We start from the raw sequence: 14,439 nt of genomic DNA on the forward strand, positions 1-14,439 counted from the left end.
GGAGCGTCGCAGTCACACGTCAACGAATAATGATCTGTATGTGGTCAATGAGGGTGCACAGTACAAGGTTATTTGAGTACGGTCATGGAGTACGTTATGTAGATGGTATCGAGGCATATAAAATAATTCATTTAGTGTTATAATTTTAGTAAAGCAAAGCTCCAAGGACTGTGAGAGAGTCTAATACAAATGTACATTCAAGCAGTAACTGTGTAATGCATCCCCACAAACCCTACCCCCACCCACATAACCCCTCATTTACTATCCATCCCCTATCCCCCTCAACTTATCTCAAACTACCAACAGGAAGGAAGGTACATGTAATGATAATAATGTTAGTTTTTGTATAGCACTTCCCATCCTGTGTTCTAAGCATAATTATATACCACACTCAAGCCAAGTTATTGTCTTTGAACAGAAAATATACCCTGGTTGTTGTACGTCACAACAACCTGTGTCTATGTCACTGGATTTGTGGTGCTCATAATATTAGTTCAAATGTTCCAAATCATCATTATTCTCCCTCATTTTTTAATAATACTTGAGGATTGAGGTATATACTATATTATTCCCCAATATTTAACTTCATTCAGCAGGAAAATACTACTCACTTGTTCATTACTTTCCTCATTTTTTCTTTTTTTATATTACTGCCGATGGTATAATGAGAGTCAATATTTTCTTCATTCTGCCAGAAAATACTTGTTTAGCAACTCGTAGTGACAAAGGCCCCTTAGGTCACTCATATTATCCTTGACTGAATGACGAAAAATATTGGGGAATAATATCTAATTATTACCCTTGGTATGGATCTAGGTACAAGCCTTTATACTTCCTCAACTCCCAAGGTAGCATGCTAATAAAAAAAAAGCTTTTTAAATCAAGGGTCTGAAAATTCAAAATAACATGTTGCAGTAAAAAAAAGTATAATGCAAAACCATTGCAGTTCATTACTACAGTAGCATGCAGCTATCTACATGTAAATATCACTATAGTGACAGTAACTATAGTAACAGTCACTATAGTAACAGTAACTATATACTAGAATTAATCTGATGAAGTGCAAAGACTGACTGACTATTTTCGTTGTTTTTCACATTTTCTGTGTTTGTTCTCTCAATTTTCTATTGTACAGCTGTGACAAGGTAACCATGGTAATTGCTTGACCTGTTTGGTCTCTCCAGATTTTAACAGAATCTGAATACAAAGATGGTCTAACTGAACAGCATGGCAGAGCAATACAAAATGTATCCCAATGCAGTTACAACAGATGATGCCAAGTACCAACACAGTAGATGTGAAATACACAAAATAACGCAATTCAAGACATTTTCTTCATCAAATTCTCACCATAAGATTTGGTACAGGCCAACATTTCAAGTTTAACTTTAAAGTCACGGAAGTCACTGAAATTACATCTTTATATTAAATACAATACCCTGACACTTGTAAACATTTCTGTCCTCTATATGAAATTAACTTGGGTCATGTGCCACCTGACTGTTATGAAATCAACACAGGTCATGTGAGCACCACCTGACTGTTATGAAATCAACACAGGTCATGTGAGCACCGCATGTGAGCACCGCATGATGAAATAAACATGTTATGTGAACATCACATGACAAAATCAACACATCATGTGAACATCACATGATGAGGTTAACACAGGTCATGTGAACATCACATGACTAATTTACACGATGACTATCTTGATACTGCAGCCTACCAAGATTTTGACAGTTTTGTTAATGTACAGCAACCTCACTCAGTCCAGCCTTCTGCCTTGCTTTCTGCATCAACGCTCTACATATGAACTGTCTTCTAGATAAGTCTCTTACATGCTGTGAAAACAAAATGAAATGTGTTACATACAGGACAGCTTCATCTTAATCTTATGTCACTTACAGGCTACAATTCTCAGTAACTGTAATAGCATTTTATCTAATGCTAGAGTGTCAAAAAGAAAATAAGGTTTACTTATTTTCAAACACATCAAATTGAAGTAGTGCATTTGTAGCAGAAATCATCATGTCAACCAAAAGATTGAATGATTGTTATTTTATGATGCGTCTAAGTGGTAGAATTCTATTTCAAGTAGTGAGAATTCTACAAACTGAGATGTAACAAGGTTGGTATTTCACAAACTAAGATGTCATTTACATATATACAATTCTACTTTGAAGAGCCTCAGCTACTTGTAGACCACTTTTACCATAATGAGAGATTATCTCTCAAAATTAGCTCTGAATATTAGCTCTCAAAACTGATATCATATTTAGTATTACATATGTACCATGGATTACTTGCACCAGTGTGCATGCATACTAGTGGTATTTGCACTGCAATGCAATACTGAAAACATTCATGCCTACCTGCATGTTAATGACATGTAAATGAGAACAAGACCGTTCATTCTACACGAAAGTACATGTATGTAGTGTCATTTTTACGAAAATTTGTTGTTTCGGATAAACATATGTAATGATAACAGAACCCTGTGTCGCGTGATGCTAGTGTGGTTACAGAGGGGTATATGTACTCATGCTTGCAGTGTTTTCTGCTGCACTTTCACTCACTTCTCGTGAAAGTATAACCACAGAGAACATTTAAAGAACTTGTGACACACTTGCACTCACACATCATGGGGTTCCATCATACTATTTATTAGTTCATCGACATTCAAATATTTCTAGATATCTTACCTTAAGGAATTCATCTATTCCAATAACACCTTTTCTAAGTGCTTCTCCTAGGTAGTATATTGTGTCTTCTATTGCATTCTCTTCTGCAAACAGGTTAAGCAATCTGTACAGAGAACACAAAGTCAAGCAATGATCAGAGACAGTGTTTGATCTAAGCCCAATGGTTCAGAAAGTATAGAACTAGTAGTCATATATTTCAGTAAAGGGCCACAGCCAATTGGACAAAGAATGTGATATTTTACATGACAGGACAGGATTGGTCAAAGAATGTGATATTTTACATGACAGGACAGGATTGGTCAAAGAATGTGATATTTTATATGACAGGACAGGATTGGTCAAAGAATGTGATATTTTACATTACAGGACAGGATTGGTCAAAGAATTGTGATATTTTACATGACAGGACAGGATTGGTCAAAGAATGTGATATTTTACATGACAGGACAGGATTGGTCAAAAATTGTGATATTTTACATGACAGGACAGGATTGGTCAAAGAATGTGATATTTTACATGACAGGACAGGATTGGTCAAAGAACGTGATATTTTACATGACAGGACAGGATTGATCAAAAAACTAATATGTACAATAACTAAATAAATGTTGAAAATTGAAACATTCATAGGTGTCGAGTTCATTCATAAGTTCATAACTGAACAAAATTCTAGACAGTTTAGTATCAATTTATGCAGCAACAGAGGAGGGAATATTCCACTGATATCCTAAATTAATCAAAACACTTTTTTTGGTAAAAAACACAAAACTTTATGAATGTGCACATTGACATCTCCTATACTGTACAGATTTATGAAGATAGCATCCACCCTGACATTAGCCCCATCTACATAACACTAAAAATCCTACCTGTTTCAGGATAGTTTGAAGCCTGTGTAGACACAAACACGTCCTTAAACCGTCCTGACTTAGAACACCTTTGAGAGGTTTCCTGAAACCCTCCTGACTTTGTCCTATGTACTGTCAGGATGGAATCAGGAGGGAACGTGCGACATCTCTACCGTAACCTTCCTACGTGTAGACACAAATCTATCCTACCTCAGGTAGGACTTGGGACTGCCTCAGGTAGAATGACCTATGTGTAGATGGGGCTAGTGATCACTGACCAATGTGACAGCAATATTTCTAGCATGACATGAATGACATATTGCACTACACAATACTATCAAAGTCTGACTTCAAAATTTTGCCACTCCACTACTGTAAAGTTATGTTATATAAAAACCAGTATCAAACAAAACACAAGTGATTCTGTTATTGATTATCTACTTACTGTTTATACAACGGAGCTGTAGGAACTACTGCTTCATCAATATTCACATCTTCTTGATTTTCCATCTTTGATAACACCTTCTTAATTTCCTCGTCTTTGTCTTTGAGTAGTTTGATATTTTGTTGAACATCATTCTAATGTCAAAGAGATCATAATAACGATAATGAATAATAAGATATTATTTCCAATACTTTTCTTCATTCAGCCAAAGAAAGAATGAGTGACCTAAGGGGCCTTTGTCACTACGAGTCACTAGATGAGTAGTGACAACCCTTAGAGCACAAGTATTTTCCGGCTGAATGAAGAAAAATATTGGGGAATATTATTACACGATTGCCAATAATATAAAAATGAGAACAGTAATTTCAATTTTACACGTTTTGGCTCATATTTTGAACACAGCGAAACCAATGACATAGACACGTGTTGTAACATAGACACGCATTGTTGTGACGTAGAACGACCAGAGTAAATATTCCATATTTTTGTAGAACCTGGCTTGTGCATGGTATACATGTAATGTTAGTTATTTTTACAAAGTGCTTACCCACACTTTGATCAATACACTTAACTATTATTTCCCCTGACATGGACCTATAGTGGCACAAAGATCCTGAATACTTCAACTCCCCGGGAGCATTTCCATTGCAGCCTAGAAATGCATATAGGATTAAAGCATTCACATTGCTACATTTATCCTACCAGTTACCCAATAATAGCTCGTGCAGTGGCTCAATGACTAGTATGCATACGTGTCCTATATACTATGCAATTTTTTTTGGTAGTTATAGACAAGGATGCATTGTGGCACAATAACTACACATGTGCGTTCTATATACTATGTGTATTCTCCACATGGAGGGCGCTATCTACAATATCATTGTGAGGCAGCCCAGGCAGCCAGTCACAAATGAATCTACCCTGCGCGAGCTTATGGGTTTTGCCTAGTTATGATATTACAGCTGGGTTGGTTGGGGTGCAGTCATCATTCAAATCTTGCCAAAGGAATTTAGCCAGACAGAAACAACAACAGCAGTGAAACACAAACCTCTAACCCGCAAAATTCCAAGCTATCTACGCTAACCATTCGATCATCAGCACTACGTCATCATTAACATCAAAAATATATATTTGACTTTTTCATGTAGTCCAATCTGATAAACACTGCCCTCTAGTGGTAAACACTTTTCAATAAAAACTGCCTCTAGACATACAGTACAATGTAGGTGAAGAATATCCAGATTCAAAATTTTGAACAGGTGTGGAGTCAACAATCTAGCCCTGATGATTCTTAATACTGCTCATGATACATGCACAAAGTAAGCTTTTGTTGAAGATTATCGCAAAAAAATATCAGCACCCAAGTCCTAACTATACCCGGTATATGATCTGGTCCAAATTTGTGTTTGTGTTCATGTGATGTTGGATTACATATTACATACACATCAATCTTACCTGTTCTTTTTCTAACTGTTGTATCATTTCTTCCAATGACCTTTGACCTTTCTTTAACTTTTCTTGGGTAGAATTCAAGACATCCATTTCAGCCTATATAGATCAACAACAACAACAACAACAACAACAACAACAATTAGTGGAGATCCATTTCAGCTCACTTGTGAATGGTATAATGATGTGCAAAAAACTAGACGTTCATGAAAATGACAGTTTATCAGGCAACAAAATGAATTAATATCTAGATCTCAAAGGGTACAGTCTGTAACTTTATAGTCTTCAGCAGTGTGCCCTCCAAGTCAGAGTTTCTAGTGGCACACCAAAATTTGGTGTTCCACTATCTCTTAATTACTATGTGGTGGCTCACAAGAAATGCCAGTTTTTCTCATTTTGACTCACAACAACAACATTTGGCTATCATTAGAGGGCACACTGGTCTTCAGAGGTTACCTTTCTTTCAAACTTGACCCACCTTTGGCTGTAGTGTTAGAGGCAATATGTAACCAGTTTCCAGTTGACCACAAATGTTTATCAGCTTTGTAGATCAAAGGTTATAACGCTCAAACAGTTCAAAGTTTTTAGTATTGAGCTTTCAATCTGTCTTGGTCGATGATTCTCATCAAAATGTATGATGAGCTAATTGTAGATATTCGGTAGTTTGATGCTCCCATCTCTACAGGTGAGCTGTACGTTATCATTCTGTTAAACATCATCGAGCAAGACAGATTGAAAGCTCCATACTAACAAACTTTGAACTGCTTGTATGCTATAACCTGTGTAAGTCAGTATCCTGTAGTTAACACAAAAGTATTTCACCTTAAACTTTTCCATCTAGGAAACTAAAGTATCTTTCCAACATACTTTCCTTTACAAGTGTAAAAATGAGTGGTTGGTATAATAAAAGTACTGAAATATACACTCAAGCAATATAACAATTTTTGCCTACCCCTGAGCTAGCAATCCTTACCAAAATTTGACGGCGCTCTCGTCTTCGGCTTGGTTATCATCAAAGTTTGGTAAAACGTGCTAGTTCTCAGGCAGGCAATAAATTGTGATAATACCCTTCTTGGCATGTGTTATTGTTTATTTCATGTCTCACCTGAGCTTGTTCAAATGTTTCTTTCATTCTTCTTTTCAGTTTGTCCTCAACAGCCGTTATCAATGAAGCTTTGATTTGTTCATCAGATATACTTGATTGGTGAGTTACAACACCATGTCCAGATGTACCTGTTCAATAAAACACATATGATTGGTCAGTTACAACACCCTGTCTAGATGTACCTGTTCAATAAAACACATGTGATTGGTCAGTCACAACGCCATGATCAAGTAGTCTAGTGACTATACGTGCTACAATCATCTCCATCGTCTCGTCAAATGGATTTCGACAGCAGTAGTTTGATGCTATTGGTGCATTGATATAAATGTGATGTTATCACATCCACACATTACTTTTTTTCAAGCTGGAGGTTGAATTTATAGTAAACTGAATGAAATGACCAATTATATCCTTCTGTCAGTGTGTGATGGATTACTACTGACATATGCACTCTTCAACCTTTCCCCAGCAGTTTTACTGCCTGTCAATATGTGATGGATTACTACTGACATATGCACTGTTCATCCCTTCCCCAGCAGCAGATTTAACTAGATTTTCAGTAGATTATGTTCATTTTACTACACATGGAGAGAGAGAGAGAGAGAGAGAGAGAGAGAGAGAGAGAGAGAGAGAGAGAGAGAGAGAGAGAGAGAGAGAGAGAGAGAGAGAGAGAGAGAGAGAGAGAGAGAGAGAGAGAGAGAGAGAGAGAGAGAGAGAGAGAGAGAGAGATCGTAGAAAACAGCCACATGTATAGCAACTAGACTATACCTAGATTAACTAGCTGTTGAAGTTAATCTGACCAACTCACCTGTATGAGCAGCTGTGGTAGGATACGGATATTGTTGGTTACCAGACTGACCAGCTGCTGGGTAAGCTGCCGGATACTGGGAAGCTGGGTATCCCTGCGTGGGATAAGGATATCCGGAACCAGTAGAACTAGGTGGATAGGATGAAGCACTTCCTGGGTAAGCTTGTGTAGCTGATGGATATCCTGGTGTTGGCATAAAGCTACCTGGTACATCTATAATTGTTATACGGACAACATGTAATACATTAGTTTATCAGCAGCTGCTAGTGTAGATTTAATGGTACAATGATTCTGACTACACCTAGACACTTGCCAGTAGAGTGCTTTCAATGAAAGACCATTATATACTCCCTTCAGTTGACTCACAACAACAAAATATGGCTATCATTAGAGAGCACACTGGTGCCAATTGCTCAATGTCACACAAGCTCAATAAATGAATATCGTTCATTTAGGACAAAACCCCTTCCCCTCCCCCTAAACAAACTTTCAAATTTCTCACAGAGGAATCGTAACTTTATGGAAAAATAAACTTAACCTGACTTTAAGTATTATTTTGTGTGGTAATCTAAGAAAATAACATTTCTTGATTGATACTTACTTGAAGTTGGATAAGGCAGGGCTCCACCACCACCACCACCACCACCACCACTGCCGCCGCCGCCACCACTACCAGGTGATTGCCCTGGTAGATAACTTGGTCTGGGTGGAGCTGCTTGTCTGGCATATACTGGTGAATTCTCTCCAAACACAACACATAGAACTTGTACCAGACTGATCAAGTCTGATGAGGGCTAGAAGGTATGATAAGATAGAAATTAATAACATTACTGGTATTAACTTTTTAGACTTATTTATAGTCTTGTCCTATATGTGTCATGACCACTCTAATATATAGTCAAATGGATTTCTCTAACACAGAACTAACACTTACAGAGATAGTTTATGTTAATTGAACATTGATCAAATGTGACGACGCTATCACGTCCTCACATCACTTACATCCAAACTTGAGGTAGTCTAGTTCCTGACAGATCGTATTCATAGAAACACAATTAATGCCTTGAGGAACAAGACTGAGTAGACAGTAATGTGTGAAGATAACGTAGTGTAAAATCGGAATACAGTCTGTCAGGAACTAGACTGATTTATAGAATACCAAGAGACATTTCTAAAGAAGCGGTACTGGAGATGATACCCCCAATCTGAATGAGGGCACTGTATTCTCAATTTCCTGTTTGCAGTCTGGAATGGCCTATTGAAGGAATGTGATACTTACATGTCTCCATTCATGTAAATAGGGTAAGTAAACTCTCCCATTAGCATCTACGTGTTTGGATGGTTTGACCAACATATCACTAGTAGGCTTGACAAATACCATTGGTGCATTGTATGGATGGGTATCCATCACCCATAAACAGATTGGTATGTTATATGTAGCCCCTGAAATAACAAAAGAGTCATTGAACAACAAAACATGTGTTGGGTTTTTTATTGGTACATTTTTACTATAATACAGTGTATGCACATATAATATAGCATGCATTAATAAGGGATTTTGCATCTTGTTGCAGATCTCGTGAGATATGTAAAATATACCTGGCAACAACGGTTGTCAAACATGTGATCGTGATCAAGCTTTCTCCGTGGCCATGTGCGATGATGTTGAGAACAATAGTGTTGCTAAGCATTTGATACTTTCAGCTTGACCACCCTCAAGTGGTTGCTATGAATGCAATGACTCATGCGGGATCTCATGAGATCTGCCGTGAGATGAAAAAAGGCTTATTACAACAAAACTTGACATCTCTTAAAGGAGGAAATGGCCACCTATGTGGTTGTCGTTAACACATAGACATCCTAATATTGAATGAATAATAACAGCTTTTCAGTACCAGTAATGAAATAGCCCCAGTCCAATCATGTTTTGTTCAAAATTGTATACATGTATACCATGTATAAATATCAAATTTCTGTAACAACACATGCATTCTCAAGACCTTCACACATCCACACATACCAAATCTATAAGTAACCAAAATTACCAGCTGCTCAAAAACAAGGGCTATACCATCCCCAGAGGGTTGTTTATTGCTATTTACACCTCACCAATAATAATGCAGATCACGATTTTTTTCTAACTGAGACTAGTCTCAGCTAGACGGGTTTTTTTGTCATCTGAGACTGGCAAACTGAGACTGATCTCAAATGGCTATCTTTTGCAAACTGAGACTCTCAGTTCATGTTCTCAGTTTAACGTTTTAGGTACAATTAAGACTAAAGACATACCTTTTTGAGAGCTTATTTATGACAGCATCTTTTGTAAAGGGCCAGTGAGCATCACTTGATAGATACTAGGCACTATATAAATCTCTGTATTATTATTACTGTTATTATTATGACATGGAAGATGAGCATAAGATGCGATGTTTCCCATTCTGCTTTGATGTTAATTTGACATTGCAAGACTTACCTTTATATGTGACTGGAATAGTGCCTTCTACACTCATTAGTTCTTTCCTTGTACCATCATTGAACACTATTGACAGGCAAAAGAACAAGAAGAACAACATGAATTATACCATTCACGAGCCATTCAGAACAAAAAAATATGGAATATATACTCAGGTTGTTCTACATCATAAACATGTGTCTATATCACAACAATGTTTAACATGTGTGTGTCTATATCACTAGTTCTGCTCTGTTCAATATTACGAGTCAAAACATTCAAAATTGCCATTACTTTCCCCGATTTTCTTTGATATTACTGGTGCTGGTATAATTATGCTATTATCCAATATTTTTCTTCATTCAGCCGGAAAATACTCGTGACCTTAGGGTTGTCACTATTCATCTAGCTCTAGGCTCATGGTCACAAAGGCTCTGTTACGACGCGTCACTCAAATTTTCCTTGGCTGAATAAAGAAAAATATTGGGGAATAGTATCTAAATAAACACCAACAAAATTTGAATTCCAAAACAAACAGCACAATAATTATATGAACACATACGGATTTTGTAATGTAATATCTAGGTATATATACGCACATGTAGTTTTAAAATATAAAGAACAAGTATATACAGGTATACATTTATATTTAATATACATTAATTATAGTGGAGTGTATTCTCTGTAATAATTTTTCTATCAGAGGGCTGAGACACTAGTCATCAATGTTCCCGCGAAGGCTTATTTGAGAGCTACTTGCACAAGGTCTCCGTCTGCTCTTGCAGTTAAATTTCATTTTTTGTGCAACCTTATATCCAAGCATCAAGAATGAAACAGAAAATATATACAAATAAAGTATTATTAATGATTAAATGAAATGTTGTCATAGAGTTTTATTTCTCTCTATTCAGCATTTGAGAGCAAGGAAAAAAGTGTTAGCTTCATATTGCAAATAAACCTATGATTTTGCTTTGGGCCTTCCATCTTCTGGACCCCCCACGGCCCTGCCACATTTCCATTTTTCCTTCTTCTTAAGTTGCTCAGTCTAAAAAAAAACACTTAGAGGGAACACTGCTAATCACACCTTGTGTAGTACATATTGTTACTGTTTAGTGACAAGAGAGAATATTGTGGGTCTTGTGGCTGTTTTGATATCATTTTTGCATTATTTAAAACTAAGTAATTTTGAGAAAACATTTCATTATACATGGTGTTTTCTTGAAGGGTGGTAAACAGGTAAAATCTACCGGGTTACCCAGTAATGTTACCGGGTTCTCAAACAACATCACGGTAGATTGTATGGGAAACTGCAACTTTTACCCCTTTCTCCTTTCTGTTACCAGGGTTCCTCAACCTCTTCAAGCAAAAACATTCAGATACGTATTATCGAGAGCATGTTTAGAAATGACACGGTTTGGAACAATTGGGGATTTCTTGTACAGTTAGTCACACAATATATGTATACAGAAAGTATGTACATATCACAGATGTACTTCTTGGAATTAAGCTCGTAAAAAAGTTGACATCTCAGTGTGACATGTTCTAAACTCATCACAGCCTCGCTAGTTTCACTATATAAAATTGTGAAATATAGAATTTTAGTTCACTATGAAAGTAGAATCTCACCAAGTCACTGATACATCCGTGGTTTGACCATTCAATTCATTTGACCATTCCAATCAAGCCCTTAACAGTTATTTAAGACTATCCACAAAGGACACAACTTTCGCAGTGAGTGGGCTTTTGCTATAAATTTGTGGGCAGTCTTATATGTGTATCATGAGTTTTTGAATCCAGAATTACTTTTGACCAGTGTTTGTATATGTTTAACTGTCTTTTTTTGCCCCAATCAGTTTTTAATCAAGTATTATTTTTATTAGTGTAAGTATACTTTTAACTGTCTCTTTTCCATTTCTTTTTTCTTTAAATAGTCTGTGAAGCGCATTGAGATTTTTAAAATGTAATGTACTATAGAAGAAATAAAGATTAGGATTATTATTATGATTATAGTAAACATGGAGGGCTTCATTGCATTTATAATCTATTTTATACAAGTAGCAAATGGTCAAAGCATAAGTATATGACTCTCGAGATCTATAGACCCATGTTTAACTAATATCCCGAATGGAATTCTGATTTTGATATGTAAAATAATCTGAAAATGAAATTCATGTTATGTTATGTTATGTTATGTTATGTTATGTTATGTTATGTTATTTTATGTTATTTAATAAAAATACTTCCGAATCTAAACAAAACAACACAAAAAAAAAACCATCAACAACAACAAACCTAATATCCTTGTATTACATGTAAGACAATTTAGTGCAAGTACAATGTAGTGAGGCTGTGAAAGAATCTAGACATATTCATGCTTTGTTTGTATTATTCTGAACTCACCATAGAAATCTTGTTTAGGTCGTAAATCTCTGTAAACTGTCAGCAAATTCAGGCAGTCTCTCATGGTCAAGTCTTTGTATTGGTACTGTAAGACAATACAGATACATTTTACATGTATATCTATATCAGGATAAATCACAATGACTAACACTCAAGTAAATCATTTTCTCTATGTGGGTACATTCCTTTATAGCATTCACATTATGAGCAACACTACATGTATGTGGTACACTCATTTATAGCATTCATATCAAGAGTAAAAGTATAGTGTTTATATATATATATATATATATATATATATATTTATATATAATCCCATGAAATCAATGTTAGTTTTACGTCATAATGCTCCGAGTATGATTCCGCGGACTAATACAAATTCGAGCCGGTAGGCGAGAATTTGTAGTTCGCTGAATCATACGAGGAGCATTATGACGTAAAACTAACATTGATTTCATGGAATTATATATTTATCACATAACTAAGTATTTCCCCGTATTATTCTAAAATTTTAAATCGTATTTTACGAATACTGTATCATTTCATCGCACTATATTCTTCATCGCGTATTAAAAATTGGCGCCCAACAGCTATGCAAATTACATAATCGCGTGACCTGTCGCGAGGTCAAGCTTACATGGTATCGGTCGCGGTCATAGTGTTCTGTGGTTTCTCAACCAAAATTATCGGTTATAACCTTGCGATGTACATGTAATATCGAATTTAGTTTAAAACATAAGTAGAATTTGTCTGCATACGACTTTTGTGTCGTCATTTTAATCATATTTTCTCGGGTTGTGTAAGTTCGGAGATCTGAGCTCGACACGACGGAAAATCGGAAGTAAGCTTGCCAGCTGCTAGTGCTACATCGATAATCTACGTGATTTTTAAATAGAATAAAATGTATCAAATAAAAATAAAAGTACCTCTACGTATCAAACTCATGCCATCCAACTTGGATACGTGTAACGTAATGTATGCATTTACGTTTTGAAAGCACGTAATTATTACGATAAACTTGATCGTAGCGTAGAATTGGCACGAACATTCGAACAGTACGGAGAGAAAATAGTTCGGTAGAACAGGGGTGATATGCTCTGAAATCACCCCTGTTTGACGTCACACAATATAAGATATGCACGTATTTATGTGATATATATATATATATATATATATATATATATATATATATATATATAGACTTAATTTAAAAGACTAAGGATGTTATAAGTTGTTACTCAGAGTTTCACGCTTCCTCAGCAATCATCAGGTGACTGATAAAATATAATTGGGACATACATGTATACAATGTATATATTTACCAACAATATACCCACAATAAATATATATATTTACCCACAGGTGATTCAATACTGTTCAGGATGAAAGTCGTTATATCTAACAAAACAGTTTTAAAAAATGTTCCAGTTGCGGATAATAATGATCTGATTGTTATCATTATATACAGTTGCTAAACAGTAAAGTACATTTTATGAATATACGTACCTTTGTAATATGCTGACGGATATATGCATCGTGTTGAGCCATAGCTGTGCAGATCTTCAATTCAATATTACTTCAGCAAAAATGTAGTTCAATATGGCTATATTGCCAATGTTTACAGTTATTTGTTGATATCACTGACCCCTATGGATTTAGTATTTTATGAAAATTAACTCTTGTCCTCTAGAACAGTCTTCAGTTCATTTTTGAGTTCAGAGTAAAATTGTATCAATGATAATATCCTTGAGGGCCGGAGGGTCGTCTGTCACCTGCAGTGATGAGTCAAATTCTCGTGTTGTTGTCGTCAGCTGCCATAGTCACTTGTCCTCAAAATTTCAGAGTTTTCCGATCTTGAGACTTTTTGGCCAAGTACTACACGTTCTCAACAATCCAAATCATTATTCTGTTATGTTTTCCGGGTGAAAAATCGTTAATGTTATGGGAATTCTCCAGGCCACAAGCAAAGAATCTTATTTCGAGAAAAACGTATCGGAGCCTGCACGTAGAGTTCAAAGGTTATGGTGAACTCTCGTGAAATAATCTCGCACAGTGGCGTGTCCAAAAACGCGTCATCACTGTCATAAATATGACAAAAGATGACATATTCGGAGATAAAAATTACTCACAACAAATAGGGAAAGAAGTAGGATATAAAATTTAGCTGAAAATTGGACGAAAACTAAAATGACTACAATGGGAGTTTACGAGACTTCATAAGTCACAT

At 35.9% G+C, this 14,439-nt stretch overlaps 1 protein-coding gene across 1 annotated transcript; it reads right to left on the bottom strand.

Moving 5' to 3' along the window:
- Positions 1-281: 281 nt before the first annotated feature.
- Positions 282-14,217, bottom strand: LOC144452843 (tumor susceptibility gene 101 protein-like). Its single transcript, XM_078144022.1, has 11 exons — positions 13,719-14,217; positions 12,213-12,297; positions 9,834-9,899; positions 8,640-8,803; positions 7,962-8,154; positions 7,361-7,573; positions 6,553-6,680; positions 5,454-5,546; positions 3,999-4,132; positions 2,706-2,808; positions 282-1,844 (listed from the first exon to the last, which is right to left on the bottom strand). Exons 1-11 carry the CDS (start codon positions 13,758-13,760, stop codon positions 1,749-1,751), a joined length of 1,317 nt encoding a protein of 438 aa, XP_078000148.1. The 5' UTR covers positions 13,761-14,217; the 3' UTR covers positions 282-1,748.
- Between the last annotated feature and the right edge of the window lie 222 nt (positions 14,218-14,439).

The sequence above is a fragment of the Glandiceps talaboti genome, chromosome 23, assembly GCF_964340395.1.
Source record: "Glandiceps talaboti chromosome 23, keGlaTala1.1, whole genome shotgun sequence".
NCBI classification, from domain to species: Eukaryota; Metazoa; Hemichordata; class Enteropneusta; family Spengelidae; genus Glandiceps; species Glandiceps talaboti.

Excerpts from the sequence above, each read along its gene's own strand:
- LOC144452843 (XM_078144022.1), bottom strand. The coding sequence starts at position 13,760 with ATGGCTCAACACGATGCATATATCCGTCAGCATATTACAAAG. Across the intron at positions 8,155-8,639 it reads ATTTACATGAATGGAGACAT|CCCTCATCAGACTTGATCAG; the intron begins GTAAGTATCACA and ends CATACCTTCTAG. Across the intron at positions 5,547-6,552 it reads AAACATTTGAACAAGCTCAG|GCTGAAATGGATGTCTTGAA; the intron begins GTGAGACATGAA and ends TGATCTATATAG.